The following is a 27,124-nucleotide window of genomic DNA, read 5'->3' as shown; positions in this document are numbered from 1 at the left end:
ATCTTTCCAATATACCTTACGGCTGTGGAGGCTCTACTTCTGGTCTTGGCTCACAATCACCGATGGAAATCACTGACCACACACTGACTGTGAATTGCCCAGGAGCCCCGGCCAAAAGAAGAAGCCACTGACCATGTAGGCACATACTGTATAACGCAGTCACCTGTAATACTTAGACTCGACCACAAGATGGCGATAAAACATCTATTTGAAGCATCGCGTTTTGCACGTTTGTCCCTAGTGGTTCTCCGTAGTCTTGGTTATAGGGGGTGTGTCGCTAGAAGCGCCGTGCTTTCAGACTGATCGCCGCAGCAGTGTCATGGCCGGTAAGAGAGCCCTGGTGATCCTGGCCAAGGGGGCCGAGGAGATGGAGACCGTCATACCCACCGATGTGATGAGGAGAGCCGGGGTGAGTAGCGCAGCTGCTGGCTCACTGCCATGTGTACAGAGGCCAATGTCTGTGAAATCCGCAGACACATTGCATAATAAACAGGCCCCCTATCTGTGCTGCTTGTAAAGGACGCTCTGTGCCATAAGAGGGCGCTCTACCCCTTCACGTGATGGATATTTATATAGCGACGTGGGCGTGGCTTCACCCGAGTAGGCGTGGCTTATCACTTGTAGTCCTGGTCCTGTGCATTGAGAGGGTAATAAGAAGAGACCCCTATAGCTTTTGGGGTCTTCTTGCATAGGACCAATGGCCTCACCCACAGCATGTTGTCCGATTCCAGTGATTAGCGCAGTTGCCATACATGGCGGGGGGCCACGAGCTCTGCCGAGCACCCACTGGAATAGCTGGCCTTCATTTAGGTGATTGAAGGCTGGTCTCTCGCTAATAGAGGGGGCAGGCGATGTAGGGTTTCCCTTTATTACCTCAAAGTGCGCCAATCGGGTGAAAATACTTGTAAAAATCCTTTCGGAATCCCAAAATGAGGCCCAGTCAGCCGCCATCTGGTAATTTCCATTATTTTTTGTACCGAACAGATCATCGTGACGGTTGCGGGATTGACGGGGAAAGATCCGGTTCAGTGCAGCAGAGACGTGGTCATCTGTCCTGACACCAGCCTAGAGGAAGCCCGGACAAAGGTAAGTCGGGGGCTGTACCAGTGCTGGCCCATGTGGACGGGAGCGGGGGACCTCTTACATCGGTCGCCCATTTTGGATACTAGATCCTAATTCTCTTCATGGGTGGTTGCTTTCTTCCCAGGACAGCGCCACCTGTGTCCATGGGTTGCATGTGGTATTGTCTCTCAATGAAGTGAGTGGGGCTGACCTGCAGTACTGCACACAACCTGTGGACAGGTGTGACGCTGTTCCGATAAGAAAGAGGCCACAACCTGTTGAGCTCCTAGCAGGACTATGGCTCCTCCATTGTTCCCGGGGGTGATGTGACCTCAAACACTTTCTATTAAAGAGGTCGTCCTCCGCAAACAGCCGGCTCACCTAGGGACGACACGGCCAACCTAGCGTCCATGGCAAGGGCGGCTCCCAGTTCTGGCCCATATAGAGGGGGTCCCAGTGGGGCACAACCTTCTATGATGTCTATATTCCTTAAGTGGGCAAGCTTGTCTTGATTTGAGACGACCCCCTTTTCGGTCAGTGAGAGAAATGGCCTCTTTCTGGTTCAGAGACGCTATGAAGGGAATCTGTCAGCAGTTCTGACACTGCAAAACTGCTAACTGCACTACATAGATGATGGAGAGAGCCAGGCAGGCATTCCTGACTAGGATGACCATGCTGGATGGTGTTTATCAAGCCAGAGACCACAAGTGCCACAGAGGCGGTCTTGTCACGTTTGGCGCCCTGGCACTGAAGGCTTCTCCTGAGATGTCGCACTGTTCTTATTGAGTCTAGGAGCAATAGTTGTGCTGCCCTTCCCCCGCCATTAGTAGGCCTATCCATTATTTTCTGTAGGAAGCACTATAAAGACCTGTGGTTTTCAGTTTTCTTATAAATGTCTACCATTTCACGGCTGCCGTTGGCCAGTGTCCACACTGGGGATTTATTCCCCCCCCCCCAGTTTGATTACATTTCGGCTTCTGTATGACACAGGTGAATGGCGCAGACGGCTCTCGCAGATCGCTGCAGCACTAAAGGTCAGAATGTTTGGCACTCCGGGGGACGTGGCTCAGGCTAATTTAGGAAGTCTCCTTCTGCCAGTTATTTTCCCATCTACAGTGTAACCCCTTAAGTGCTGGAGTTGAGATTGTTCGATGCACCGGAGGAGATTTCCTACGGGATGTCTAGATCTGAGCGGTTCTGGATTCGTTTTGCAGACCTGTAAACGCATGCACGCGTAGCTGACCTAACTTGCTGCCAGTTAAAGGGAGTCTTTCACGCCGATTCACCCTATTAACCTAATAACAGACTTATGTCCATGGCATCCTCCCTATTAAAACTGTGCTTACCATATGTTGCTTGCTATCATCGTTCCTCCGAAAAACACTTTTATTCCGTATGCAAATTAGGCTGTGAAGGTGCCCAGGCCCCTGGGTTATTTTCATACCAATCCACTCCCCCTCCGCCGCTTCTGCCCGCCCTTCGTCTCTTCTCTACCCTTCCTCCTACTGTCCGTAATCCCGCGCATGCGCCGATGACCGCGATATCGGCGTGTGCGAATTGAATGACCACAGTCTGGCCGGGGCATCACAGTTTACCGTGCGCATGCGCCGGCCCGGGCCTAACTTACGTTCTTGCCGTGACGTAAGTTAGGCCGGGGCCGGCGCATGCGCACGGTAAACTCTGATGCCCCGGCCAGACTGTGGTCATTCAATTCGCACGCGCCGATATCGCGGTCATCGGCGCATGCGCGGGATTACGGACAGTAGGAGGAAGGGTAGAGAAGAGACGAAGGGCGGGCAGAAGCAGCGGAGGGGGAGTGGATTGGTATGAAAATAACCCAGGGGCCTGGGCACCGGCCGTTGTAAGGCCTCCCCTGGGCACACAGGCGCGCGCGTTCACAGGATCGGATGGTAAGCGAGTGGATCTCCAGCCTGCCAGCGGCGATCGTTCGCTGGCAGGCTGGAGATGCGATTTATTTATTTATTTTTTTATTTTTTATTTTTTTTACCCCTAACAGGTATATTAGACGCTGTTTTGATAACAGCGTCTAATATACCTGGTCCTCTGGTGGTCCCCTTTGCTTGGATCGACCACCAGTGGACACAGGTAGCTCAGTAATATGTAGCACCAAACACCACACCCCCCCCTGTCACTTATTAACCCCTGATCACCCCATATAGACTCCCTGATCACCCCCCTGTCATTGATCACCCCCTTGTAAGGCTTCATTCAGACGTCTGTATGTTTTTTATGGATCCACTGATGCATGGATCGGATCCGCAAAACACATACGGACGTCTGAATGGAGCCTTACAGGGGGGTGATCAATGATGGGGGTGATCACCCCATATAGACTCCCTGATCACCCCCCTGTCATTGATCACCCCCCCTGTCATTGATCCATTCAGACGTCCGTATGTGTTTTGCGGATCCGATCCATGTATTTTGCGGATCCGATCCATGTATCCGTGGATCTGTAAAAAACATACGGACGTCTGAATGGAGCCTTACAATGGGGTGATCAGGGAGTCTATATGGGGTGATCACCCCCCTGTCATTGATCACCCCCCTGTAAGGCTCCATTCAGATGTCCGTATGTGTTTTGCGGATCCGATCCGTGGATCCGTAAAAAACATACGGACGTCTGAATGGAGCCTTACAGGGGGGTGATAACCCCATATACACTCCCTGATCACCCCCCTGTCATTGATCACCCCCTGTAAGGCTCCATTCAGACATTTTTTTGGCCCAAGTTAGCGGAAATTTATTTATTTATTTTTTCTTACAAAGTCTCATATTCCACTAACTTGTGTCAAAAAATAAAATCTCACATGAACTCACCATACCCCTCACGGAATCCAAATGCGTAAAATTTTTTAGACATTTATATTCCAGACTTCTTCTCACGCTTTAGGGCCCCTAGAATGCCAGGGCAGTATAAATACCCCACATGTGACCCCATTTCGGAAAGTAGACACCCCAAGGTATTCGCTGAGGGGCATATTGAGTCCATGAAAGACTGAAATTTTTGTCCCAAGTTAGCGGAAAGGGAGACTTTGTGATAAAAAATAAAAAATAAATCCATTTCCGCTAACTTGTGGCAAAAAATACAGTCTTTGATACAAATTCCAATGCGCAAGGTTTGGTGCGCTATGTCTCTGCTGATGTTTGGTAATAACTAGCAACTGTGGCTAGATTTTTGCGGTTGCATTTAGAGTCTCGTAATATTACTTGCTTGTCTTTACGGCATATAGCGGATAGTGTGTTTGTGAAAACTTGCTGTGTATAAACACACTACTCACTGTTTTGAAGCGGTGGAGTAACCGATCACTCGTGCTCAGCGTGGCGTCCCACGTGTTGCAGCATAGGAGGTCTCAGTTCCGGTCCGCTCTCGGTGTAAGTGAGCAGGATACCTTAACAAGGCAAAAACTGTCCGTTTAGACGCCGGAGTCTAAGTACTGTGACCCACTAGAATCGTTGGTGTTACTTTGGTGTCTGTTGGTGTAGACACAGCAGGACTTAAATTTCTTCCTGTCTGCTGTAGAAAAAGCGCTTCCAAGGACTCCAAGAGGTTGCGCAGATTATATGCTGCGGTTTCTTGCTTGCTTTACTCGAGACTGGTGCACAAGTCTCGAGTAAAGCAAGCAAGAAACCGCAGCATATAATCTGCGCAACCTCTTGGAGTCCTTGGAAGCGCTTTTTCTACAGCCGACAGGAAGAAATTTAAGTCCTGCTGTGTCTACACCAACAGACACCAAAGTAACACCAACGATTCTAGTGGGTCACAGTACTTAGACCCCGGCATCTAAACGGACAGTTTTTTCCTTGTCACGGTATCCTGCTCACTTACACCGAGAGCGGACCGGAACTGAGACCTCCTATGCTGCAAAACGTGGGACGCCATGCTGAGCACGAGTGATCGGTTACTCCACCGCTTCAAAACAGTGAGTAGTGTGTTTATACACAGCAAGTTTTCACAAACACACTATCCGCTATATGCCGTAAAGACAAGCAAGTAATATTACGAGACTCTATGCAACCGCAAAAATGTAACCACAGTTGCTAGCTATTACCAAACATCAGCAGAGACATAGCGCACCAAACCTTGCGCATTGGAATTTGTATCAAAGACTGTATACTATCTAACCCACGATTTCCTGCTGGCTACTAGTGTTACAATACACCGGTTATCATTGAGCCTATACATGTGGTTATCTATGTTTTAAATGAATGTATTTTAGTTATATATTGAGGTACCTTTATATTTATTTTATGGTGTACGCAAATAAACAGTATTAAACGTATTGGCTGTAGCTCCATCTGATTTTCAAATGCAGGTGTGCCCCTCTTATTTGTTCAGCTAATTTATATACCTTAGAAGATTGGGGATATCTTTCTTTTAGGGGGAGCACCCACTCCATATTGTTTTGGAGGGTGAGCCAATCCAATTATTTTCATTAGTGGAATATGAGACTTTGTAAGAAAAAAAATATAAAAATCATCATTTTCCGCTAACTTGTGACAAAAAATAAAAAATTCTAGGAACTCGCCATGCCCCTCACGGAATACCTTGGGGTGTCTTCTTTCCAAAATGGGGTCACTTGTGGGGTAGTTATACTGCCCTGGCATTCTAGGGGCCCTAATGTGTGGTAATTAGTTTGAAATCAAAAGGTGTAAAAAATGACCTGTGAAATCCTAAAGGTGCTCTTTGGAATGTGGGCCCCTTTGCCCACCTAGGCTGCAAAAAAGTGTCACACATGTGGTATTGCCGTACTCAGGAGAAGTTGGGCAATGTGTTTTGGGGTGTCATTTTACATATACCCATGCTGGGTGAGATAAATATCTTGGTCAAATGCCAACTTTGTTTAAAAAAAATGGGAAAAGTTGTCTTTTGCCAAGATATTTCTCTCACCCAGCATGGGTATATATAAAATGACACCCCAAAACACATTGCCCAACTTCTCCTGAGTACGGCAATACCACATGTGTGACACTTTTTTGCAGCCTAGGTGGGCAAAGGGGCCCACATTCCAAAGAGCACCTTTCGGATTTCACCGGCCATTTTTTACAGATTTTGATTTCAAACTACTTTGCACGCATTTGGGCCCCTAAAATGCCAGGGCAGTATAACTACCCCACAAATGACCCCATTTTGGAAAGAAGACACCCCAAGGTATTTCGTGATGGGCATAGTGAGTTCATGGAAGTTTTTTATTTTTTGTCAAGTTAGTGGAATATGAGACTTTGTAAGAAAAACAAAAACGAATCATCATTTTCCGCTAACTTGTGACAAAAAATAAAAAGTTCTATGAACTCACTATGCCCATCAGCGAATACCTTAGGGTGTCTATTTTCCGAAATGGGGTCATTTGTGCGGTGTTTGTACTGTCTGGCCATTGTAGAACCTCAGGAAACATGACAGGTGCTCAGAAAGTCAGAGCTGCTTCAAAAAGCGGAAATTCACATTTTTGTACCATAGTTTGTAAACGCTATAACTTTTACCCAAACCATTTTTTTTTTATCAGACATGTAGAACAATAAATTTAGAGAAAAATGTATATATGGATGTATTTTTATTTTTTTTTGCAAAATTTTACAACTGAAAGTGAAAAATTTCATTTTTTTTTTGCAAAAAAATCATTAAATTTCGATTAATAGCAAAAAAAGTAAAAATGTCAGCAGCAATGAAATACCACCAAATGAAAGCTCTATTAGTGAGAAGAAAGAGGTAAAATTCATTTGGGTGGTAAGTTGCATGACTGAGCAATAAATGGTGAAAGTAGTGTAGGTCAGAAGTGTAAAAAGTGGTCTGGTCATTAAGGGTGTTTAAGCTAGGGGGGCTGAAGTGGTTAAACAAGCATTGAGTGACGGCTGAAGCGTATAGCCTGGTGGGGGTCCAACCTCCGGCACCCAGGCTGATAAGCTGTTTAAAGAGGCTGCAGCCCTCCTTTGAGCACTGCAGCCCCTTTGCAGTTTACCACGAACAGCGCCGTCCACTGTACAGTGGCTGTGCTTGGTATTGCAGGCCAAGCCTATTCACTACAGTGGGACTGAGATGCACATTGGCCGTGTGACCGATGAACGTGGTGTCACTGGCCTAGAAAGAGGCCACGGAGCTCAGCAGCAGGCGCTTTAGGAGTCGGACACCCACGATATGATGTTGGGGACCTATCCTGAGGATAGGCTTTCAATATTAAACACCTGGACGACCCCTTTAAGCAATTGAGTGCTAAAAATGCACTGCTGTGTGGTATTAGGAAGCCAGCAGATATCTAGGTTTAGTATAAAGAGGTTGTTGTTCCACCTTAACATATCAACAATCCTGTAGATAGGTAATCAATATCTGGTCAGTGGGAGTCGGACCACCAGGACCCCCATATATCACTAGAATGGGGTTGTGATGGCCACGCATGCACGCTTCTGCTCCATTCATTCTCTATAGATGGCAGAGAGCTGTACTCTGCTGGAGCAGCAGTGTGCATGTGTGGCCTTGACCCCATTCTAGTGATCGATGGGGGTCCCAGCAGTCAGACCCCCACTGATCAGCTACCTGTCACCCATTCACAGGTGGGATCAAGACAAAGTGAGTAAAGCAGAGGATATGCAAAGTAAAATGGTTGTTTAAAAGTGACTGGGGTTCCTTTCAAATTAAAGGAGCACTCCAGGCAAAACTGCAGCACTGTAACATGCCTGGTACAGGTTCTGAGAGGGTGGACTATGACCCTGTGTCATGCTCCTCCCCCTTTGGTCCTGCACAAGCCATGACACAGCATACTTGGTCTGCCCGGAGTGTTCCTTAATAGTTTTTTTATAGTGATCTCTCACTGATGTTGTGGTGGCGGGAAAGGCCTCTGGAAAACTTGCCGGTGTTTAGCATGAAGTAGCCGCTACATTGATTTGGCTCCGAATCGCCTTCATACTGCGACCAGCCACTGTGCAGGGAACTGCATGGTGGGCTATTCAAGTCAATGGGGGCCGACTGCAGCTGTCCACACAGCCTGGTGGCCAGGAGCATCGCTGTGCAGTGAAGGCTTAGAAGGGCTATAGCACTAAATCCGCCTTCATTCGGTGGGTTGTGGGGGCCCCAGAGGTCAGACCACCAGTGATCACAAAGCGATGGTGTATTTTAGTGGTATGCCATGAAATTACCCCTTTTAAAATGATTGGTTGTTTTGATGAACCGTCCCCATTGGAGGAACCTGGAGCAATGGCTGTACCATGGTGGTGTGCCACGAATATAAATGTATAATCCCGCCCAAGTGATATCGCCGTTATATCGCTGTCCCCAACTACTATCAACTGCCTTATTCTATAGTTATCGCCTACCAGCGCATCCTATGGCAAAGCTATATTGATATTCAGTTGCTGTAGGCTACATCCTTCACTAGAGGCTTGTAATGTAGGCCGTAGGAAGCATCATTGGTAAGAACAAGGGGCGCGGTTAGTGTCACATGATCTGCTGTCAGCACACAGATCACTGCCCCAAGGCATAATGGGACACCAGTCACATGACAAACCAGGAAGTAGGATTCAAGCATGGGGGATAGGAGAAAACTGCAAAGGATGTAAATTGGGGAAAAAAGTAATTGATGCAAACGCACTTGGTGAAAATTAGTTAATGGCGAAACCCCTTTAATGTGGCCCTTGATTTTTGGTGGGTCCTTTAAAAATGTGTTGAAGTAAAATTGACTCCTAGGCAGACACCAAAAAATGTTGGTGTTTTCTATGTATTTGAGATGCTGGGTTTGTCTGGTCTTTCATCAGTGTCTCTTCCTTCCAGGGCCCGTATGATGTTGTAGTGCTCCCCGGAGGTAATCTCGGTGCCCAGAACCTGTCAGAGGTATTATTCCTACACTAAATAACACCATTTTATTTTTTTTGGGGTGGGGGCAGGAGGTGTTCTCAACTGCAAACTGGGCAAGTATTGGGTGCTGTACAAATCCAGTGATTTTTGGCTACCTCCTCCGCCCAACAATTCCCTTTCACTGAGACAATCCGTTATTTAAAAGACTCCTCTCTGACTCCTAGGGTTTAGCCAAACTTGCTGGGGGTAGTGTTATCACAGGTCAGATACTCAGGAAAATGGCCATCTATGTAATACAAGATGTGCAGGGTTCACCACAGCGCGCTCAAGTGCCGAGTCCCTGCTAATCGCACATATTTGGGGAATGCTTCACTTAGAATATATGAAGTAATTTTTCATTTTTTCTCTTCCAGTCTCCTGCAGTGAAGGAGGTTTTACAAGAACAAGATGCCAAGAAGGGTTTCATTGCTGCAATATGTGCTGGTATGGACACGTTTCCTTTGTCTCATGTACCTACAGGGGTTGTGGCATGGTCTACTAGGGGGATATATAAGAGAGAAGCGCACATTGGAAGGACCGCTTGAAAAAGGAATTGGAGCAAGCAGAGAAGATGCTCACCACAAATGGTTGTGCAGGAGGCACAACACTCTGCCGCGCGTCTTAATATATCCCATCACTGATCAGACATAGAGGCCAGGAACACAGTGAAAAAGAAGTGGTGCTGCTGGTCTCTGTAGATCAGAGGAACAAAGAGTGAGTACAAATTCTCTATTGGCAGGAATTCCTTCGTTCCTCTGATCTACTGAGACGAGCAGCGCCACTTCTTTTTCACTGTGTTCCTAATGGGGAGCTACTGATGGCAGACCTGGGGGCCGTTCTTATGCCACCAGCTGCCATGGCAGTCCATTAGCCGATGGGCTTACAAAGGAATCCAAACATGGGGTCATTCATAGCTTTTTTTCATGCCACTGAATGGCATTTAGTGGGCAGAATTAGTGTTTTTTATTTTTTTTGCAGAATGACATTTACCATATTTTTCCGTCTCCTAAGACGCACCTAGGGTTATAGAGGAAAATAAGGAAAATTATTTTTCATCAGTCCCAGATCAGACAAAAAAAAGTACCTCCCCTGCTCCAGATGTTGCCGCCACTCAGGAGATCCAGCGCACTCTTCCTACAGCACGGTGACCTGACATTACATAGTGTGTGTTTACATGTCCTATCAGGACACCGCTAAAGTGTGTGTTTACAACCGTCTGCATCCGTTCAGAATGGATCAGTTTGTATTATCTGTAACATAGCCAAGACGGATCTGTCTTGAACACCATTGAAAGTCAATGAAGGACGGTTCCGTTTTCTATTGTGCCAGAATGTGTCATAGAAAACGGATCCGTCCCCATTGACTTACATTGTGTGCCAGGATAGATCGTTTGGCTCAGTTTCATCAGACGGACACCAAAACGCTGCAAGCAGTGTATTCGTGTCGGCCTCCAAAGCGGAATGGAGACTGAACGGAGGCAAACTGATGCATTCTGAGCGGATCCTTTTCCATTCACAATGCATTAGGGCAAAACTAATCCGTTGTGAGAGCCGTGAACGGATCTCGCAAACGGAAAGCCAAAATGCCAGTGTGAAAGTAGACTTGGTTATATTGCACCGTCAGATGCTAGGACCCAAAATCATTGTGGGTCACCAGTCTGTAAGTATGGCGCACATGCAGCTAGATTGGTTGATAGTTTTTAAAGGGTTTCTGTCATGAGAAATAACGTTATGTAGCTGACTGACGTTAGCGATGTGCTAATGTCAGCAGTACATAACAGTATGCTTTATAACTCCCTGCCTGCTGCCGTTCTCTTAAAATAAAGACTTTTATAATATGCTAATGAAACCTCTTGGCGCTATGAAGGCGTTGCTGCAGCACCTAGAGGCTCGGTCTACTCTCCTTTTGGCACGCCCATGTCCACTTGATTGACTTCCTTCCTTCTTCTCCGCATCGTCCTCATAATCCTGCGCCATCCTGTTTTAGTATTCAGCGCAGGCGCAGTGAGGAAGCTAGCAGCAGCCGAGCGTCCTTCACTCACTGTGCCTACGCCGAATACTAAACCGGATGGAGAAGGACGTCAATCAACTGGACCTGGGCGTGCCAAAAGGCGAGTAGACCGAGCCTCTAGGTGCTGAAGCAACGCCTTCATAGCGCCAAGAAGGCGTTGCTGCAGCACCTAGAGGCTCGGTCTACTCTCCTTTTGGCACGCCCATGTCCACTTGATTGACTTCCTTCCTTCTTCTCCGCATCGTCCTCATAATCCTGCGCCATCCTGTTTTAGTATTCAGCGCAGGCGCAGTGAGGAAGCTAGCAGCAGCCGAGCGTCCTTCACTCACTGTGCCTACGCCGAATACTAAACCGGATGGAGAAGGACGTCAATCAACTGGACCTGGGCGTGCCAAAAGGCGAGTAGACCGAGCCTCTAGGTGCTGAAGCAACGCCCTAATGGCAACTAGAGGCCATTAGCATATTTTAAAAGTCTTTATTTTAAGAGAACGGCGGCAGGCAGGGAGTTATAAAGAACACTGTTATGTACTGCTGACATTAGCACATCGCTAACGTCAGTCAGCTACATAACTATTTTTCCCATGACAGAAACCCTTTAACCCCTTAAGGACTCAGCCCTATTTCACCTTAAGGACTTGGCCATTTTTTGCAAATCTGACCAGTGTCACTTTAAGTGCTGATAACTTTAAAACGCTTTGACTTATCCAGGCCGTTCTGAGATTGTTTTTTCGTCACATATTGTACTTCATGACACTGCTAAAATTGGGTCAAAAAAGTGAATTTTTTTCCATAAAAAATACCATATTTACCCAAAAATTTGAAAAATTTGCAAATTTCAAAGTTTCAGTTTCTCTACTTCTGTAATACATAGTAATACCCCCAAAAATTTTGATGACTTTACATTCCCCATATGTCTACTTCATGTTTGTAGCATTTTGGGATTGATATTTTATTTTTTGGGGATGTTATAAGGCTTAGAAGTTTAGAAGCAAATCTTGAAATTTTTCAGAAATTTACAAAAACCAAATTTTTAGGGACCACTACAGGTCTGAAGTCACTTTGCGAGGCTTACATAATAGAAACCGCCCAAAAATGACCCCATTCTATAAACTACACTCCTCAAGGTATTCAAAACTGATTTTACAAGCTTTGTTAACCCTTTAGGTATTGCACAAGAGTTATTGGCAAATGGGGATGAAATTTGAGAATTTCATTTTTTTGCCTAATTTTCCATTTTAACCCATTTTTTCCACTAACAAAGCAAGGGTTAACAGCTAAACAAGACTGTATCTTTATTGCCCTGACTCTGCCGTTTACAGAAACACCCCATATGTGGTCGTAAACTACTGTACAGGCACACAGTAGGGCGTAGAGGGAAAGGTGTGCCGTTTGGTTTCTGGAAGGCTGATTTTGCTGGACTGTTTTTTTTGACACCATGTCCCATTTGAAGCCCCCTGATGCACCCCTAGAGTAGAAACTCCATAAAAGTGACCCCATCTAAGAAACTACACCCCTCAAGGTATTCAAAACTGATTTTACAAACTTTGTTAACCCTTTAGGTGTTGCACAAGATTTAATGGAAAATAGAGATACAATTTCAAAATTTCACTTTTTTGGCAGATTTTCCATTTTAATTTTTTTTTTTCCAGTAACAAAGCAAGGGTTAACAGCCAAACAAAACTCAGTATTTATTGCCCTGATTCTGTAGTTTACAGAAACACCCCATATGTGGTCGTAAACCGCTGTACGGGCACGCGGCAGGGCGCAGAAGGAAAGGAACGCCATACGGTTTTTGGAAGGCAGGTTTTGCTGGACTGGTTTTTTTGACACCATGTCCCATTTGAAGCCCCCCTGATGCACCCCTAGAGTAGAAAATCCAAAAAAGTGACCCCATTTTAGAAAGTACGGAATAAGGTGGCAGCTTTGTTGGTACTAGTTTAGGGTACATATGATTTTTGGTTGCTCTATATTACACTTTTTGTGCGGCAAGGTAACAAGAAATAGCTTTTTTGGCACGTTTTTTTTTTTTTTTTTTGTTATTTACAACATTCATCTGACAGGTTAGATCATGTGGTAATTTTATAGAGCAGGTTGTCACGGACGCGGCGATACCTAATATGTATACCTTTTTTTTATTTATGTAAGTTTTATACAATAACTTCATTTTTAAAACCAAAAAAAGTTTTAGTGTCTCCATAGTCTAAGAGCCATATTTTTTTCAGTTTTTGGGCGATTATCTTGAGTAGGGTCTCATTTTTTGCGGGATGAGATGACGGTTTAATTGGCACTATTTTGGGGTGCATATGACTTTTTGATCGCTTGTTATTACACTTTTTGTGACGTAAGATGACAAAAAATGGCTTTTTTTACACCGTTTTTATTTTTTATTTTTTACGGTGGTCACCTGAGGGGTTAGATCATGTGATATTCTTATAGAGCCGGTCGATACGGACGCGGCGATACCTAATATGTATACTTTATTTTTATTTTATTGTTTTACACAATGATTTCATTTTTGAAACAAAAAAAATCATGTTTTAGTGTTTCTTTAGTCTGAGAGCCATAGTTTTTTCAGTTTTTGGGCGATTATCTTGGGTAAGGTATGATTTTTGCGGGATGAGATGACTGTTTTATTGGTACTATTTTGGCGTACATGTGACTTTTTTGATCACTTTTATTACCTTTTTTGGGAAGTAAGGTGGGCAAAATTTCAATTTTCTCATAGTTTTTTATTTTTTTATTTTTATGGTGTTCACCGTGCGGGGAAAGTAACATGACCGTTTTATAGATCAGGTCGTTACGGACGCGGCGATACCTAATATGTGTAGTGTATTTTATTTTTTTAATTTTTATTCAGTGATGAATGTTTTTTTTTTTTTATCTTAACTTTTTTCACTTTTTTTAACTTTTTTTTTGACCCAGACCCACTTGGTTCTGGAAGATCCAGTGGGTCTGATGTCTGTATAATACAGTACAGTACAATATATATTGTTCTGTACTGTATTTTACTTACACTGAACAGATCTATGCTTTCAGCACAGATCTGTTCAGCACCATGGACAGCAGGACGCCTGAGCAGGCGTCCTGTTGCCATGGGAACCTTCCCCGTCTGCTCAGAACTTCGCAGACGGGGAAGGGTAAGCACAGGGCTGAGGGGGGCTCTCTCCGCCTCCATCGGGGGGCTGCAAAGGCACAGCAGCCCCCCGATGGAGAGGGAGGGAGCTCCCTGACCGACGACAGTTAACTTTTTCCATACAGCGGTCTGTACGGACCGCGGTATGGAAAGGGTTAAACGGCTGACATCTGCACAGATGTCAGCCGTTTATACCAGGGTGCCAGCAATGTGCTGGCACCCTGGTATAACCACTAGAAGCCAACGATCGTTCATGGGGAGGCGGGCGTTCGTCAAAGCCAACGATCGTTCATGGGGAGGCACCGCCCGCCTCCCGCACCGCCCCCACCGCATGCGACACCCCCCCCCCCCCCCCCGGCATAAAATCGTGCAGGGGTGCAGGGGGGGGTGAAAAATATTGATTATAGGCACTCAAAAGTTTCTGATCCCCGCGGTCAGGGACCGCGGGCATCAGAAACTGCAAAAAGCGCAGCAAACCGCAGGTCTGAATTGACCTGCGGTTTGCTGCGATCGCCGACACGGGGGGGTCACATGACCCCCCCTGGCGTTGTCACAGGATGCCGGCTGAAGGATTTCAGCCGAAATCCCGTTCCGTTTAACCCCTCGGGCGCCGGAATACTGATTTCAAGTTAGGACGTACCGGTACGCCCTGAGTCCTTAAGGACTCGGGAAATAGGGCGTACCGATACGCCCTGCGTCCTTAAGGGGTTAAAATTCTCAGGGGAGCATAACGGAAATGGAACAGATCTGTTTTGCAGCCCGTAGACTTCTATTATGACGGAATGAATAAGAATTGCGTTATGGTCCATGGTAACTGAATCCATAACGCAATTCACCTTTTACCAGTAAACGAAGCGTGAACGAATTTCATAACCTGAAATTCGTTCATCTCTAAACAGCAATGGAAAGCATAGCTTTGGTAGACGTTCAGCCAAAGTGAGCGGGGGGTGGAAGATCGGGAGTAGGTTTAGGGGGACCAGAGACTGCAGGCTCATGTATATCCTTTGCATCCTGCCCATAGACTGTTAATGTATGTTTTCCAAACGCCTCCACAGCAGCACAGATTCATAGGAGGATACCCCGTCTCCCCTAGGGACAGGATAGCCCCCTCCCCTTACCTGCTCCAGTTGTTTCCTGTCCCTCTGGGATGTGTGGAGATCCTCCTGTAAAGGGCACACATCGGCGGGAGTTTTCTTGGACGCCCCCAGCTGAAGTTTCCAAGGAGCACTTCTTAGTGTGCTGGGCGGAGAACAGGGCCGCAGGGCTTGCGGTGCGGCCCTTCCTGCTTCTCTGGCATAAGTCCTCTGGTGGAGGCAGCGTCCGTGCGCGTCATCACGATAGGATGGGCGGGTCACGTCATCGCAGACGAGATCTCTGTGTGCTTGAGATCTCAGGAGGCGCTGTAGCTGGCATACTTCCTCCCCCCCCCTCCCCCCCCCAGGCAACGAGCGCTTTAAAAAAAGAGGGGAAAGAAACAATTCCCAGTGTCTTTCCGGAGAGAAAGAAGCACTTGGAAGATGTCTAGTCCAGGTGACTCAGACAGCGTCTGGAGGTTTGCAGACCCAACCAAAGCCCTCAGCCTGGTAAGCTCTCCCCCCCCCCCCCTTGGAGGTGGCTGGGAAATTTCTGTTTTACAAGTCGGGTGAGGGGATGTACGTATTTCTTTTATGGCTAAAGGCTGCTTCCTTCTGAAAAAATTTTTATTATTTTTTTTAAAATATATTCCCCCAGGTCGGGGATGCGCAAAAATCGGCTGAAACTTCTCAGCGTACCAAAGAATGTTCAATTTGCAAAAAGGGACTAACTCCCGGTCATAAAAAAAAAAAAACCTGTAAAATGTTTGGAACAAATTGTATCGGAAGAATCTCCTTCCCTTCTGGATAATATCAGAAACATTATCAAAGAGGAAGTGAGCAGCGCTGTGGACTGTAAATTGGCGTCCACATCTCAATAACCTTCCACCTCCATGTCAGCAATGTCTGCCCCTTCTGAAATAGATCTGCAAGAGGAAGATTTTGATGAAGGGGAGTTACTTTCCGGATCTGACTCTGATTCCTCTGAAGAAGAGTCTGGTCGATCCCTTTGCTCCATTAAAGAGACAGATTCTCTTTTAAAAACCATATGGGCTACCTTAAATCTGGAAGACTCTAAACAACCAAATCCGTACAGGACCTTATGTTTAGAGGCTTGGGGGGGGGGGAGGGTTTTTCCCCTGCATTCTAATATTATCAGACTTATTACTAAAGAATGGACTGACCCAGAGAAAAAGCCTGGGGTCTCCAGGGTTTTTAAAAAGAAGTATCCATTTTCCAAAGAGGATACTACCCTTTGGGATAAATGTCCTAAAGTTGATGCTCCGGTAGCAAAAATACCAAAAAATATCTGCTCTCCTATATGAGGATGTAGGTCTTCTAAAAGACCCCATGGACAAAAAATGGGAAGCTCTTTTTAAAATTCTTTGGAAGCTTCTATGGCCATTTTAAGACCAAGTGTAGCGGCCACTTATACTGCCAGGTCCATGGCCATTTGGATTAACCAGATGGAGGAGCATTTAGTGGCAGGAACCCATGTTTAAACAGGCAGCAAATTTTCTGGCAGATGCCTCTGTAGATACTGTAAAATTGGCAGCCAGATCTGCAGCCTTCTCTAATGCCACTAGAAGAGTGGTGTGGCTGAGGTCATGGTCTGTGAAGGAGACGGAGTATTCGGGTCCGTACTCAATGATCTCCTTGAAAAAGCCACAAATGGGGAAAAAAGGTTTTCTGTCAGAACCCAAAACTTTTCGTCAAAGACAAAATTTCAGCTCCTCCACAAGGGGCAGGCAGGACCAGAAAAAAAAGGGGTTTTCAGAAAGATGACAGACAGGTAGGGATAGAGGTTTTCTCTTTAACCCAGCAAATTTCTCTCAAAAACCTAGCAATCAATGACTTCAGAAGTGCAGAAGGAGGAAGGCTAAAAAATGTTTTTCCACCCTGGGAAAAAATCTCCAGATGCTTCTGGGTATTAGATGTAATATAGTCATGTCTAAAAATAGAGTTTTCCTCCCCTCCTCAAAATGTTTTTTGCATTACCAAGGAGCTAAAAAAAGATCAGTCAGTACTCGTAAATCAACTGATGATTCTGCTTCAGAAAAAAAGCCATCGTTCCTGTTCCACCTGGAGAAGAGACATGCTTTTATTCCCCAATTTTCCTAGTGAGAAAACCAAATGGCTCTCACAGAATGAATTTAAAAGGTCTAAATTGTCAGGTCCAGTACAAGCGTTTCAAAATGGAAACGATAAAATCTACAATAAATCTTCTCAGGAAAGACGTTTATGGCAACCTTGGATCTGACTGATGCATATTATAATATCCCTATATGAAGCGGTCCTCACAAATATCTAAGGTTTGCGATTCAGTTGGGGTAAAAGGTGTTCCATTTTCAATTCCAGGTCCTTCCCTTTGGCCTAACGTCAACCCCCAGAGTCTTCTCAAAGATAATGTCATAGGTAGTAGCAAGTCTACATCGGAAAGGGATACTTGTTATCCCTTATCTGGACGATTTCCTCATTGCCGCAGAATCAAAAGAAAATTGGAGAATCACTTGAACATAGTACAGCAGGATCTGAAAGACCGAGGCTGGATTGTAAATCTAGAAAAATCAGATCTTCATCCCGAAAAGAGGAAGGTTTTTCTTGGCATGTTGTTGGACTCACATCTTATGAAGACTTTCCTATCAAAAATCAACCAAGAATTTTCTCTGTTTTGGAGCAGGAGAAGAGTGGCTATTCGGGTAGTGATAAAGGTGCTGGGCCTTATGTCATCTTCAATCCCTGCAGTAAGATGGGTACAAGCACACTCTTGGGTCCTACAAGCGTTCATGTTAAAAAACTGGGACAAAAGCATATTCTCGTTAGAAAAAAAAGTGAGAGTCCCTCAGCAGTTAAAAGACTCTTTTTAATATGGTGGCTAGACAAAAGAAATCTATGCGACGGAGTATCATGGCGACAAATAGACCCTATAAGAATAACAGATGCCAGCAGATCCGGTTGGGGGGGCTCATTCAGACATGTCTGTAGTACAGGGGACGTGGTGTCAAAATCTAAGCCTATCCTCCTCAAATCTAAGGGAGTTGTCAGCCGTGTGGGAAGCACTAAAAGCTCTTCATTTGGAAGTAAAAGGAAGAGAGATAAAAATCCTATCAGACAACATCACTACGGTCACCTACCTGAACAAACAAGGAGGTACAAAAAGTGCATCCTTAGCAAAGGTATCAAGAAAAATCTTTCAATGGGCAGAAAGGAATATACAGTCTATTACGGCAGTCCATATAAAGGGAAAAGACAACAGGATCGCAGATTTTCTAAGCAGAGATACCTTGTAAGAAGGAGAATGGGGTTTAAATCAACAGCTTTTTCTTCAGATAACAAAGAAGTGATCGATACCACACCTAGACCTGTTTGTGACCTGGCATAAAAAGGACGGAGACATTTTTTTTCCCCCTATCCTACAAAGACCGCCCTTTGTTCATGGATGCACTCTCCCATACTTGGCCGAACGAGATCCTGTACGCATTTCCCCCGTTTGCCCTAATACCCAAAATTCTGTCAAAAGTGTTACAAGAAAAGTCCAAACTAATACTAGTCGCTCCATATTGGCCAAGAAGATCTTGGTTTCCCCTACTATTGAACATGTTGGCAGGGGATTATTGGATCCTGCCGCTCTTCCAGACCTTCTTTATCAGGGTCCAGTCTTACACCCCAAGTCAGCACAACTACGTCTGGCAGCTTGGAACCTGAGTGGGAATTGTTAAGGAAAAGGTCTTTCGGAGGCGGTAATTTCTATTTCATGTAGTCGAAAACCTATAACATCTAAGATTTACCATAGAGTCTGGGAGGCTTTTTTAAAATTTTCCAAAGATAGGTTAAAATCAGCTGAGGCCCTAGATGTATCTGTCATTCTAGAATTCCTGCAAGAAGGCCTAAACAAAGGTTTAAAAGTCAGTACCATTTAAAGTCCATATCTCAGCTCTAAGTTGGCAGATCTACATCTTCCTAAAAGATTTGTAAAAGGGGCACATAGGAATGAACCTATAGTCAGATCCACAGTCCCTCCTTAAGACCTAAATTTAGTATTGTCCGTTTTAATACATTCCCCATTTGAGCCGTTATCTGAAATTTCTTTAAGATTGTTGTCCTTTTAAAACAATTTTCCTCGTTTCAATTAATACAGCTAGAAGAGTGGGCCAAATACAAGCTTTTTCATGTAGACCTCCCAATCTAACTGTAAGAGATGACAGGATAGTGCTGAAACATTCTCCCTCTTTTTTACCTAAGGTTGTCTCAAAATTTCACTGTCTGCGAGAAGTTTCGTTGTCGTCATTCGGTTCTCCAGCAGGTTGTCCGGAAGAGAGGCGTTTTCATAATCTGGACGTTCGCAGATGTGTGTTAGCTTACCTTAAAGAGGTTCTGCAGTTTGTTTAAACTGATGATCTATCCTCTGGATAGATCATCAGCATCTGATCGGCGGGGATCAAACAGCTGATCGGCGGGGGTCCCGGGTGTCGGACCCCCGCCGATCAGATGCTGATGATCTATCCAGAGGATAGATCATCAGTTTAAACAAACTGCAGAACCCCTTTAGGGAAGACAGACAGACTCTTCATTCAGTTTGCTGGGCCAAATAGAGGACAAGCGGCAAGCAAGACCACCATCGGAAGATGGATCGGCAATCCTTTTTTCCTACAACTTCAAAGATGTCATTCCTCCAAAGGGACTAAAAGCTCATTCAACTCGATCAGTCGCAGCTTCCTGGGCAAAGTCAGGGGACGTCTCTCTGGGACAAATATGCCAGGCAGCCACCTGGTCTTTTTGAAGATCTCCACGTTGTTTCCTGTCCCTAGGGGAGGCGGGGTATCCTCCTATGAATCCGTGCCGCTGTGGAGGCTAGAGGAAAAAACGATTACCGTTAAGTAATTTATAATCTTTACTGTTTATAGGTCCAACTGCGCTGCTGGCTCATGGAGTAGGATTTGGAAGAAGCGTGACTACACATCCCCTGGCTAAAGACAAAATGATGACTGGAGGTACTGTGTCCTTATCCCTATACTATGGATCAGCAACCTTTGGCACTCTACTACTACAACTCCCAGCATGCACATGTACTTGACTGTTCTTGTAACTCCCATAGAAGTGAAAGGTGGAGTCTGAGAGTTGTATTTTCAGAAAAGCTGGAGTGCCGGAGGTTGCTGATCCCCAGACTATACCTTTATGGGGTCCCGGGATAATACATCTTCTTGTGATGGAGTTCCCGTGAGCGGTCTCTGTCTGCTTACAGTGACTTGTAATTTGTCTCCTTTGCTATTTTGTCTATGGGTTTTGTGGCTGGCATTGTACTGGGGCACTTCAGCCGCTGCAGTATTAGGAGCTGACAGTCTCATTTGACTCATCTATTCACGAGGGAGTATCTTATAGGGGTATACCGGTCCAATGAAAATAGTGTTCCATGGCCTGAAAATGGTTGCAAAAATAAAGAATCTTTATACTTTTCTTTCTGATCTGCTGCGCTGGGTCCCCGCTGCATTTCCTGTGCCTATTTTAGACAAGCCAGGGAATGCCACTCAGTCAATCGGTGGCTGCAGCGGTCACCTCTCCACAGCCAAATAGTGTTTTGTTTTTTTTTGTTTTGTTTTGTTTTTTTCAACCATTTACATTTGGGTGCGTCGTACAGGCATGTCTAGCAGTCTACTAATATATATATATATTCTATATCTCTCACACATACATACACATACATACACACATATACATACATACATACATACACACATATACATACATACACACATATACATACACATACATACACACATATACATACACACACATATATATACATACACATACACACATACTCACTTACTTTGTGGTTTTATTTTTTCCTATTTAACCCTCTGGTTTCATCTTCCTTCAGATCACTACAAATACTCTGAAAATAGAGTGGAGAGGGATGGACATTTCATCACCAGTCGTGGACCTGGCACCAGTTTTGAATTTGCCTTGGCCATTGTGGATGCCTTGTTGGGAAAAGACGTGGCTGATCAAGTAAAGGCTCCATTGGTTCTTAAAGATTAAGTCCTCCCATAGACAGTGGGTGGCCTACTTTGCACTTGTAGTGGAGATGAGCAGTCCCTCGTATCCAGACCTTCTTTTGAAGGCAGTTCCAGATAATATATCTTGAGCTTTCTGTACCAAACGGTCCATTAATTCTTCCCCTGATCTCTAGTGATATTGCACTCAAACTGTAGCACTTAATACTATAAAGATCTGCTGGTGTTAACGGCAGTGATGAGACGTGTGAGGTGTGTCTGATCGGGAATAAACCCAAAAAAGAGCTTTTGGCTTTTATTTTCTTATTTCGACAGTACTATGTATGAAATAAAGAATTTAAAGAGGACCTTTCATGCGATTTTATATATATTTATATTTATATATATATATATATATATATATATATATAATATTATTTTTTTTTTTACCTGTACTTGCAAGAAAAAACTTCCCTGGCTGTGACTCTCTGCGTTGCGATTGGACTGCGCTACAGCCAGGGAGAATGAGACGTCCACGGAGAAAGACTGTCTCCTCCTCATTGCTCCGATGCTCAGTATTGGCATACTGAGCGGGAGAAATCAGGCGGGGCATAGGAGGCATATTTTTTTTAAAAATCAAGCAGGGTGGCAGCATCAGTGGGGGGTGCCCGTCAAGTACAGGCATATATCTCCCTTAATAAAATCGCTTGAAAGGTCCTCTTAAGTACAAAATGTTGTGTTTTTCTATTAGCCAGCACAAAGTCCTAAAATAGCTGAATGACAGGGAAAGTAATCTCATTTTATTTCTCACTGTAAGGTAATCTCATCATAGTGGGTGGAGGATTGGAATGACTGCTCTGTGTTATGCCCATGGTTCCTGCCCAGCGCTGTCCTGTTCAGGCGTTCTGTGCAAGCTGCCACCTCCCTGCTGCTTCCCAGTGCTCCGTTGTCTGTCTCCTTAGGGTGTGCGCGCGCTCTCACCTCTGGCCTCTTAAAGGGCCAGTTGCCCTTGCTTGCCAATCCTTCCCCAGCCAATGGCTAGTGCTTCAGCAATTTGTTTGCGATTTACCTGCTTTATCTCCTGCCTCTGTATCCAGTCTGTCTTCAGTCCTGACCTGCCCTTTCAGTTTCAGTTTTGTTTGTATCTTGAGTTAACTCAGTTCGTTGGCCCTTGTCTGTATTCTTGCCAACACCCAGCTTGCCATGCCTGTGTCTGCATTCATCTACACTTCCAGTGTGCTTCCTGGACCTCTAAAACGGCAATCAAGTGACTCTTCAGACCATACTTCTGGTTCTGGTTTTGGTGTTGGTATCCTGAGCTCCTGGTTGCTTGCACCAGGGACCTTGACCCCAGTAGGTCAGCTGCCAACTATACTGGGACTATCCTAGGTGGTAGCAGTCTGGTTGTTCCCCTGCGGCAAAGTCCAGATTCCTGTGCAGGGGTTAAAGGGAGTCTGTCACCAAAATATGATGTTATACACCACTTACATGGCTCTCTAGAACACCTATCCATGATTCTAATGGTACCTTTGTAATTTTCTTCTGAGTTTCACCCGCAGGAAAAACGCAGTTTAATTCATATGCAAATGAGGGCTCGCAAGTGCCCGGGGCGGCGTTCTGTGTGTAGGAGCCCAGGCTGCTCTGCCTTCTTTTTACATTCCTCCTCCCCAGCCTGCCCTGCAAGTCCCTTGCGTCATCCAAAGGACCGGCCGATATCCCGCGCGTGCACAGTGCACCGCCGGTGCGAGCATGCGCACTGTGATGCCAATTGTGGGCACGGCATCGCTACATGTAGTGCGCATGCGCCGGCCTCCAGTCCTCCTGTTTGCTTCTGGACCGCCCCCTAGTCACTGGTTTCATGCCTGTGCTGGCGCATGTGCACTACATGTAGCGATGCTGTGCCCACAATTGGCATCACAGTGCGCATGCTCGCACCGGTGGTGCACTGCGCACGCGCAGGATATCGGCCGTTCCTGTGGATGACGCAAGGGACTTGCAGGGCAGGCCAAGGAAGAGGCTGGGGAGGAGTAATGTAAAAAGAAGGCAGAGCAGCCTGGGCTCCTACACACAGAATGCCGCCACTGGGCACTTGCGAGCCCTCATTTGCATATGGATTAAACTGCGTTTTTCCTGCGGGTGAAACTCAGAAGAAAATTACAAAGGTACCATTAGAATCATGGATAGGTGTTCTAGAGAGCCATGTAAGTGGTGTATAACATCATATTTTGGTGACAGACTCCCTTTAAAGAGTGAATACCAGGGGAGCGCCGAAATAACGCCCGTATGGGTTAGCCCAAAGGAAAACGTTGGTTGTCACAGTGGGTCCACACTCGCTCATCTGTAACACTCTGCTGTTCTCTTGATAAACCTACTGCAGTTGTACATGTTCTAGACACACGGGGCAGTGATGAGCATGAAGGAGAAGAACCAGCAATGCAATGTATGAAGGAGTAAAAACAAAACTGTTGCTTATATATATTTTTTTTATTTATTTATTTTTTTTGGTGTGTGTGTGTGTGTGTGTGTGTGTGTGTGTGTGTGTGTGTGTGTTTTTTTTTTTTTTTTTTTTTTTTTTTTTGCAAATCTGACCAGAGTCCCTTTAAGTGCTGATAACTTTAAAACGCTTTGACTTATCCAGGCCGTTCTGAGATTGTTTTTTCGTCACATATTGTACTTCATGACACTGGTAAAATGAAGTCAAAAAAAATATTTTTTTTGCACCAAAAAATACCTATTTTAACAAAAATTTGGAAAAATTTGCAAATTTCAAAGTTTCAGTTTCTCTACTTCTGTAATACATAGTAATACCCCCAAAAATTGTGATGACTTTACATTCCCCATATGTCTACTTCATGTTTGAATTGTTTTGGGAATGATATTTTTTTTTTTGGGGATGTTATAAGGCTTAGAAGTTTAGAAGCAAATCTTGAAATTTTTCAGAAATTTACAAAAACTAAATTTTTAGGGACCAGTTCAGGTCTCAAGTCACTTTGCGAGGCTTACATAATAGAAACCACCCAAAAATTACCCCATCTAAGAAACTACACCCCTCAAGGTATTCAAAACTGATTTTGCATACGTTGTTAACCCTTTAACTGTTGCACAAGAGTTATTGGCAAATGGGGAGGAAATTTGAGAATTTCATTTTTTTTTGTCTAATTTTTCATTTTAACCCATTTTTTCCACTAACAAAGCAAGGGTTAACAGCCAAACAAGACTGTATCTTTATTGCCCTGACTCTGCTGTTTACAGAAACACCCCATATGTGGCCGTAAACTACTGTACGGGCACACAGCGGGGCGTAGAGTGAAAGGTGCGCCGTTTGGTTTTTGGAGGGCTGATTTTGCTGGACTGTTTTTTTGGCACCATGTCCCATTTGAAGCCCCCCTGATGCACCCCTAGAGTAGAAACTCCATAAAAGTGACCCCATCTAAGAAACTACACCCCTCAAGGTATTCAAAACTGATTTTACAAACTTTGTTAACCCTTTAGGTGTTGCACAAGATTTAATGGAAAATAGAGATACAATTTCAAAATTTCACTTTTTTGGCAGATTTTCCATTTTAATATTTTTTTTCCAGTTACAAAGCAAGGGTTAACAGCCAAACAAAACTCATTATTTATGGCCCTGATTCTGTAGTTTATAGAAACACCCCATATGAGGTCGTAAACTGCTGTACGGGCACACGGCAGGGCGCAGAAGGAAAGGAACGCCATACGGTTTTTGGAAGGCAGATTTTGCTGGACAGTTTTTTTTTTACACCATGTCCCATTTGAAGCCCCCCTGATGCACCCCTAGAGTAGAAACTCCAAAAAAGTGACCCCATTTTAGAAACTACGGGATAGGGTGGCAGTTTTGTTGGTACTAGTTTAGGGTACATATGATTTTTGGTTGCTCTATATTACACTTTTTGTGCGGCAAGGTAACAAGAAATAGATTTTTTGGCACGTTTTTATTTTTTGTTATTTACAACATTCATCTGACAGGTTAGATCATGTGGTAATTTTATAGAGCAGGTTGTCACGGACGCGGCGATACCTAATATGTATACAATTTTTTTTATTTATGTAAGTTTTACACAATGATTTCATTTTTAAAACAAAAAAAAATGTTTTAGTGTCTCCATAGTCTAAGAGCCATAGTTTTTTCAGTTTTTGGGCGATTATCTTAAGTAGGGTCTCATTTTTGCGGGATGAAATGACGGTTTGATTGGCATCTATTTTGGGGTGCATATGACTTTTTGATTGCTTGCTATTACACTTTTTGTGACGTAAGATGACAAAAAATGGCTTTTTTTACACCGTTTTTATTTTAATTTTTTTACGGTGGTCATCTGAGGGGTTAGATCATGTGATATTTTTATAGAGCCGGTCGATACGGACGCGGCGATACCTAATATGTATACTTTTTATTTTTTTTATGTAAGTTTTACACAATGATTTCATTTTTGAAACAAAAAATGATTTTAGTGTTTCCATAGTCTAAGAGCCATAGTTCTTTCAGTTTTTGGGCGATTATCTTGGGTAGGGTATGATTTTTGTGGGATGAGATGACGGTTTGATTGGTACTATTTTGGCGTACATGCGACTTTTTTGATCACTTTTATTACCTTTTTTGGGAAGTAAGGTCGGCAAAATTTCAATTTCATCATAGTTTTTTATTTTTTATTTTTATGGCGTTCACCGTTCGGGTAAAGTAACATAACCGTTTTATAGATCAGGTCGTTACGGACGCGGCGATACCAAACATGTGTAGGGAATTTTATTTTTTTCATTTTTAATCAGTGATAAATGTGTTTTTTGATTTTTACTTTTTTTTTCACTTTTTTTCACTTTTTTTTTGACCCAGACCCACTTGGTTCTTGAAGATCCAGTGGGTCTGATGTCTGTATAATACAGTACAGAACAATATATATTGTACTGTATTTTACTTACACTGAACAGATCTATGCTTTTAGCATAGATCTGTTCAGCACCATGGACAGCAGGACGCCTGAGAGGCGTCCTGTTGCCATGGGAACCTTCCCCGTCTGCTCAGAACTGCGCAGACGGGGAAGGGTAAGCACAGGGCTGAGGGGGGCTCTCTGGGGGCTCTCTCCCTCTCCCATCGGGGGGCTGCAAAGGCACAGCAGCCCCCCGATGGGAGAGGGAGGGAGCTCCCTGCGCTGTTAACCTTTTCCATACAGCGGTCCGTACGGACCGCTGTATGGAAAGGGTTAACGGCTGACATCGCATCGCAGATGTCAGCCGTTTATACCAGGGTGCCAGCAATGTGCTGGCACCCTGGTATACCCACTAGAAACCAACGATTATACAAGGGGAGGCGGGCGGGGGATCGCGATCCCGCCTGCCGCACCGCCCGCCTCCCGCACCACCCGCAACCCTCCCCCTGCACCTCCCGCCACCATAAAATCATTCGGGGGTGCAGGGGGGGTTAATAAAACATTATTTTAGGCATATAAAGTTTCTGATCCCCGCGGTCAGGGACCGCGGGGACCAGAAACTGCAGAAATCGCAGGTCTGAATTGACCTGCGGTTTGCCGCGATCGCCGACATGGGGGGGGTCACGGGACCCCCCCCCCGCGCATTTAGCCTAGGTGCCTGCTCGATGATTTGAGCAGGCACCGGGTTCCGATCACTGCCGGCCGGGCGGCAGTGATCGGAACAACACATGACGTACCGGTACGTCATGTGTCCTTAAGTACCAGGACATCATGACGTACCGGTACGTCATGTGTCCTTAAGAGGTTAAAAACCTACATCATGATTGTCATGTTGTGGATGTCTGTATATACCTACCCTAGTCTGCTCACCTCCTGTTTCATCTCTTACCTTTTGATACAATAGTGGACATGTACCATGCTAGAGACATTAACCTGCAGATGCTAAAACAGGCAGGCCATCTGATATTCTCCAGGGGTCTGATGTGTTTTAGTTATGGAGATTCTCCACTGACAAGTGTAGGAGGGTGAGATGTTTTTTTTTACGGGATGGGAGCAACCGATGGCGA

The 27,124-nt window shown here is 44.8% G+C and overlaps 1 protein-coding gene across 1 annotated transcript; it reads left to right on the top strand.

Moving 5' to 3' along the window:
• Positions 1–252: 252 nt before the first annotated feature.
• PARK7 (Parkinsonism associated deglycase) lies at positions 253–21,421 on the top strand. Its single transcript, XM_040429197.1, has 6 exons — positions 253–409; positions 985–1,086; positions 8,843–8,902; positions 9,280–9,349; positions 20,026–20,112; positions 21,000–21,421. Exons 1-6 carry the CDS (start codon positions 320–322, stop codon positions 21,158–21,160), a joined length of 570 nt encoding a protein of 189 aa, XP_040285131.1. The 5' UTR covers positions 253–319; the 3' UTR covers positions 21,161–21,421.
• The last annotated feature ends 5,703 nt before the right edge of the window (positions 21,422–27,124 follow it).

This window comes from Bufo bufo, chromosome 1 (assembly GCF_905171765.1).
Source record: "Bufo bufo chromosome 1, aBufBuf1.1, whole genome shotgun sequence".
Taxonomy (NCBI): Eukaryota; Metazoa; Chordata; class Amphibia; order Anura; family Bufonidae; genus Bufo; species Bufo bufo.
This window is presented reverse-complemented; position numbering and strand designations above follow the sequence as displayed.